The sequence below is a fragment of the Aspergillus welwitschiae genome, assembly GCF_003344945.1.
Source record: "Aspergillus welwitschiae strain CBS 139.54b unplaced genomic scaffold BDQ94scaffold_193, whole genome shotgun sequence".
NCBI lineage: Eukaryota > Fungi > Ascomycota > Eurotiomycetes > Eurotiales > Aspergillaceae > Aspergillus > Aspergillus welwitschiae.
Genome location: NW_020798887.1, coordinates 1 through 5,914, shown reverse-complemented (window position 1 = coordinate 5,914; position 5,914 = coordinate 1). Strand labels below are relative to the sequence as shown.

At 45.8% G+C, this 5,914-nt stretch overlaps 2 protein-coding genes across 2 annotated transcripts; both read right to left on the bottom strand.

Moving 5' to 3' along the window:
- Positions 1–1,590: 1,590 nt before the first annotated feature.
- BDQ94DRAFT_164680 (uncharacterized protein) lies at positions 1,591–2,461 on the bottom strand (the record flags this gene model as incomplete). Its single annotated transcript, XM_026770098.1, has 3 exons — positions 1,591–2,168; positions 2,226–2,314; positions 2,430–2,461. The coding sequence occupies 3 exons, from the start codon at positions 2,459–2,461 to the stop codon at positions 1,591–1,593; spliced, it is 699 nt and encodes a 232-aa protein (XP_026619223.1).
- A 385-nt stretch (positions 2,462–2,846) lies between these two features.
- Positions 2,847–3,649, bottom strand: BDQ94DRAFT_164679 (uncharacterized protein; the record flags this gene model as incomplete). Its single annotated transcript, XM_026770097.1, has 3 exons — positions 2,847–2,937; positions 3,020–3,353; positions 3,403–3,649. 3 exons carry the CDS (start codon positions 3,647–3,649, stop codon positions 2,847–2,849), a joined length of 672 nt encoding a protein of 223 aa, XP_026619222.1.
- Between the last annotated feature and the right edge of the window lie 2,265 nt (positions 3,650–5,914).

The following is a 5,914-nucleotide window of genomic DNA, read 5'->3' as shown; positions in this document are numbered from 1 at the left end:
AAGGTCAAATATGGCACACCATACTGATCAAACCCTCTTTTAACGGATTATACCTCCCAACATACGTTTGCAACGGGACATTCACAGTCCAGCGTTGCTAATAGATCCATGGCATTGTGGAATCGACTTTTCAGCACATTTCGGTAATACAATAACCGCTGTACCGGACAAAGTATTAATGCGAAGAAATTTCACGATATGAATAATATGAATGCGAATATGAATAAGGCGTTTATTCGCGCGAATAAAAAATTCATATATTCATATTCGCAGAGTGCGAATATGAATATGCCGTATATTCGCATTCCTTTATTCCTTTCGGAGCCCTAAGCTAATCCGTAATCGAAAATCCGTATGTTACGGCAACCTCTCCGCATGAGGCACCTCTATGTGGTGCTGGGGATTAGTATTCTTGCAGAGAATCACTTTGCAAGAAGAAGCTAAGACCTGCCCGCAAAGAGTGGATAGAAAACAGTCATGTTGGGGGGTGGGGGGGGGGGAAGAGCGGCGGTTGCTGCAAGTGAAAACTCTTCATCAGGAGACTTCAGCACAGATACAGCCTCGAATAGAAGAAACCGTCTTGCTTCACTCAGCTGGGCTTCTTCAGCGATTGATACACAACTGCTATCTCTGTGAGTCTCTTCAGCCACCAACATTCGGCCGCAAAGACTCCAGATCCTCCGATGCCCGACCGACTCCTCTCCTCTCCCCCCTCTTCAGTGCGGCCTCGACCATAAGGTTAGCTAGACTTTCATTGCCTTCAGTCTGCTCAGCTATCAGCATGCGACCGCCAACACCACCGACCACCTTCGCTCTATATCTCGCCTGTCCTCCGTGTGGTTTCGAACACAAGGGTAGCTAGACTCTTGTTGCTTCCAGTCTCCTCAGCCATCGATGTACGACCATCAATACGACAGATCCCTCCCTCTCCTTGTCCTCTCAGACGTTTCGGGAACAATTTCCACTAATATGAGCAATATGAGTAATATGAGTAATATGAGTAATATGAGTAATATGAGTAATATGAGTAATATGAGTAATATGAGTAATATGAGTAATAGGAGCAATAGGAGCAATAGGAGTAATAACGTAAACCACAATCGCGCGGCCCATCCAACAATGCCATATAAAAGCTACTTATTTGATCTTCAATATCTCAACTATTTTAAGAATATATAACTTCATACTAACTGATTATATTATGATAACAAAGAATTTATTTTTAGTATCATTTTCAGATTTTAATAACTGCATATAACGGCTCGTAATATAAAATACCTGTAATTTACTTGTATTTTAGGATAGTTCCTAAATTGAATATAAATACAATCTTGAAAATTTTTTGAATACTTGCACTATACTGATCCGAGTTGTTAATTTTAATTTATTGTTATATGCTCATATAAAGTATAATAATTGAGGTATCATAGTTATTGAAAAGCCCCGGGGAGCCCCTCCAACCCCCCCCCAAAAAAAAACGCCTTCGAATCTAGAATTTAGATATTTAAGACTGTATGCCTTCGCAAAGTGTCCTATGCTATTGAGATCTTGAAGAACATCATCCGTCTTCAAAGGGGAAATCCAAGCAGATCAATCGCGGCTTTGGACTTGATCATGGTCCGGCTTCAGCTGCTTCGGTGGCCTCACTTCTGAAACAGGCGGGTCCGATATGGTAGTGAGAGCAGTACAACCTGCTCGCTGAATTACCAGGTTGAACCCCGACGTGATTGCGCCGGCCTCCTTCTGATCCTCCTGGACCTGACTTGGCATGGGCTGAACATCATCGGCAAGGTCGGGGCACTGTACAGTCGTTGCCTCGGAGGTTGCCTCAGAAGGTGCGTTAGAAGTCAAAGAAAGCTTCCTCTTGCGGCCAATCTGGTAAGGTAGTATCACATCAGCGGTAAATTTGCACCGGCCAGTTACTTTGAACTGGGCAAAATCACTATTCACGCCTGCGGGTTCAGGGTCTCCATGATCGTAAAAGCTCTGATTTAGCCAATCTTGGATCTTATCATAATCACAGTCCTGCGTTTCCGGGACTTCCAACGCTTGTTCCCTCTCACTGCGTTCATGTTTGTCATGAGGGTCTATGCGAGCATGTTGTGGAGGCTGACGTTCCTGTGTTCTCTTGCTTGGCTGGAGGCCCTTCGTCTCGTCAACTTCGGACACTGATGCACGGATTGTGACTACGGTGATTGACCAGCCACATCGTTGTTCTTAGTCACTCTCTGAGGTGATGAGATTCAAAACCATGAGAATATATAGTGGACTGCACTCTGGATCAATGCGGTAATCTCTATATAGCATAGGATGTCTTGTGCCGCTGATCAGAGGTGTTAAGATTATCTGACAGACTTCAGTGTGGTATGCGGGCCCCGATCTTCTTATATGGGAAGGTCTCAGGAACTTCACTGTTTGGCCGTTTTCACCTCGCTTTCCTACTTTGGGACAAGACCGTCATATTTCTGGCCGGTAACTTCCTTCCAGCGCTTTGACCATCCGGGAGAACTCTCAATGCAGTAGGTTCCCAATCTAGAACCAAGGGTACTGTCAAGTATATTATCAATTCAATTTCCAATCTAATCCTCTTTGATGATATATGTGTTGGTTGCTTGAGATGTGCATCCTATTGCAAAAGTACGAGCGATGATGGCTCCTGGAAAATGACGGGTCACACTGTCCATCTCGACCTCTGGCATTCTACGCGCCACTAATGGAGATTAGAGCTGGTCCCCAAAGCACAATAAAGCTCTTGTAAAGTAAGCACTTCGTCTGAGCCCTTGACTGTTCAACAGGGCCCTTTCGCAGTGGACTTTCATCATCAGCGACTACAACTACGTAGCATCTCAGTCACCGAAGACTTCACAGACAGAGCTAGAATACTGCACAATGGTTTGATCAAGACAGTAACAGACTCCCTGATCAAGGTCGCTTTCTCTGAGGTTCAACGTTAGAGATGCCTCAATTGATCAGACTCGCGTCTAATCACCCCTGCAGCCATGGATAAGGATTGACTTACTTCACCACACACAGAGTCGGTTGAATAGATGTGGACGATACTGAGAGTGCAGCTGTGGATGTTGCTCCCATTGTACCGGGACGTACGGATAAACTTACTTGAGCTAAGCTTGTAATTCGCGCTCGAAAGGGCGTACTGGTGCGGGGCGTCTGCCGTGAAGTAATCTCAATAGATGACCGGGAGGTACTTAAGCTGGTGGTGCTGGATCCTGGTCCCCTTCCATTCACGTTTGATGACCGCAGCTGGTCGGAGTACTGCGTCGTTGCCACGCCAGTTGACGGCAGTTTGAAGGAGAAATCAAGATACTCGCAATATAAGGCAGAAGGACCCTTGCCTACGCAGATGAATCAATATTTGTTGCATAAACAGAACTATTGACTCACAGGGTTCCAAGACGTCATCCAAGAACGTGACACAATCGCCTGTAGTCTCCATAGACCAGCTGTAGGTCATGTTTGTTCCATTTCTTGTGAAGGAGACAGTAAGTGAAGTATACTCTGTAACACTCTTCACAACACCACAGACACCCTCCGTCACCGAAGACTCAGTATCACGTTCATATCTCGAGATGTGTGTTCCGAGCGCAGCATTGCTCAGTACGGCAGCTGCGTAAGCGGCAGTCAATAGCATTGTGCACCAAGCCTCAAAGATAAAATGAAAACAAGAGTTTTACTCAGAGTAACTAGAGTCCTATCTCCGAAGGTGATTCCCTGCCACTATAAATGGGATCATAGAGAGACATATGATCTTGTGCCAGGTCTTTTTTAAAGGTCCGACTATTGCGCATGCACGTATAGAGTGGCCGGCCCTGCGATTTCGATCCGATTTAGCGTTTGACAGGACAGCCAATCATACCTATCGCTTACTCTTCCTGCTTATTTTCTCAAAACCTAACACATCTGTACTAATCTGTACTAATCTGTATCTGGTTAGATTGTATACGAATAGTCTTGGCAGGTACTGATCTGTCTAGTTTCATCAGTATTACACCCAAACCGACAAGTGGTGTAAAGCCCGATAGCAATATAGTATGTCTGAAGAGAAACTTGAAGAGCAACAGTGAGATGCCCCTGTTGGAGCGTTGTCTGCACACGGAAGCTTCTATATTCCGGTATTCCTTCTACCTGTACTACTGTAAGGTTAAGAAGTGAAGTATTGAATTTACACAACATATCCATCGGTGCCAGGAAGACCAATATACCTGCCTAACCGTATGCAGACTAGTGTACCAAGTCTAGGGATTGGGAAAGAATTTGGAGACTCTAGGGTAGGCATGGTGATGTGCAAGATACTGTACGAGTTCCTCCCATTACTGTCTTACAGAATGATAATGGGGGCACCAATCCTTACAGTACCTTAGTCCGGTCCGTAGTGAAATTTCGCGGCGGCTCAGTACACTAGTTTGCAAGGATGGCGCAAACAGTACACTCTTCTTTTTGTTTCAAAGGCCCTAATCAAGCTTACGCTAAGCCCTCTTGGGATAAATCTTCCGGACCTTTGTTACCGGCTGGTGTATGAAAAGGTAATAATGCATAGACTAACTCAGCGCGGATGTCGTCCCTCGTATCATCTCATACTAGGCAATTTGTTGCTCCGTGGGCATTTCGTCCCACCGGGAGGATCACGTTGATCAGATTTCAAACCGAAGATACTGTAAACAACGCATATCTTTGCTTCTTCCGCGATAGCCATGAATATGCCGCGAACTAGATAATTGATGTAAGGGGGGCTAGAAAGCGTCTTTAGGCGGGCGATTTTCAAGGATGCTGGCAGAAAGCTTCTTAAGTCGGAACTGTGCGGCAACTTCCAGCAATTGGAAGTCACTCGATATGCCTTGTTTCCAGACGAATGTCGCTCCAAGGGTTGAGGATATACAGTGATTCTCGAACACGGCTACAGTGTAGCAGATGTTGAATCCAAAGAATATGTTACTGTAGTATTATTAGTGAAGAGTTGAGCAAAGACTCATGGAGGACTGTGTTCAACTGGTCTTGCCCGACTACTGTACTGTCCCATCCTCTGTCCAGATTGCCGCAGTCTTGTTCATGCTGTTCCCTCAGATTACTGCTGCTCGCCCAAAGTGACCAGTATCATAGAAGTTCAATCGAACGCCAGTGTCGAATCTAGCCAGCCTAGTATTTGCCATTAACCCATGCTGAGGCTTTGACTCACCTGGCTTGCATTATCATCGACACTCCTTTGAGTAAGCTTGTGAAGGGACAAACTGGAGAGTGATTAAGCACAAATGAATAATATGAGAAGCTCGCTCCGGTAGAATATAATTATGGAATTTTTTGCTGAGGAATGCACCAGGAAATACTTTTTACAATCTCTGACCGTAGTGCTTGTTCGACCATAAGAGCCTTCGGCGAATCACTAGTCGAAGAAGATTCTCAATGCTCTAGGCAGACGTGCTGGTACACAGCGCATGGTTAGGTATTTAGAGGCTCAGCAACTTGGCGCCGAACATTCTCCGGATCCAGGGCCCACGCTCCTAGATCCGAGATGTCTCCAGAACTATTGCCTAAGGCCATTATGACCAGGCTACGCCGCCCGAGCCCTACCGCTCGACTCCACGAGCCCCGGTTGCTGTTCTGCCGTTCTTTGTTCCTGTTGAAAATAAGTAGTCTTTTGGATAACCGAATAGAGCCTTTTCCTAAATTTTTATAACCAGTATAGAAGCCATCGCTTGTGGCCCTGCTACCCTTGGCTGGGAGGGTCTACTACCATGAAGGCGGCCTAATGGGTATGCACCCGTGCTGCGTGCTCACCCTTGGTGTATAGAATAGGTGAATCGTGAACTGGCATCCCGTGCGCCGGCGTTTGAGACCGACACTAGTGAGGTACTTCATCTCTGACCTCCACTCATTGGTGCCGTGTTATCCGAAGCCGAGA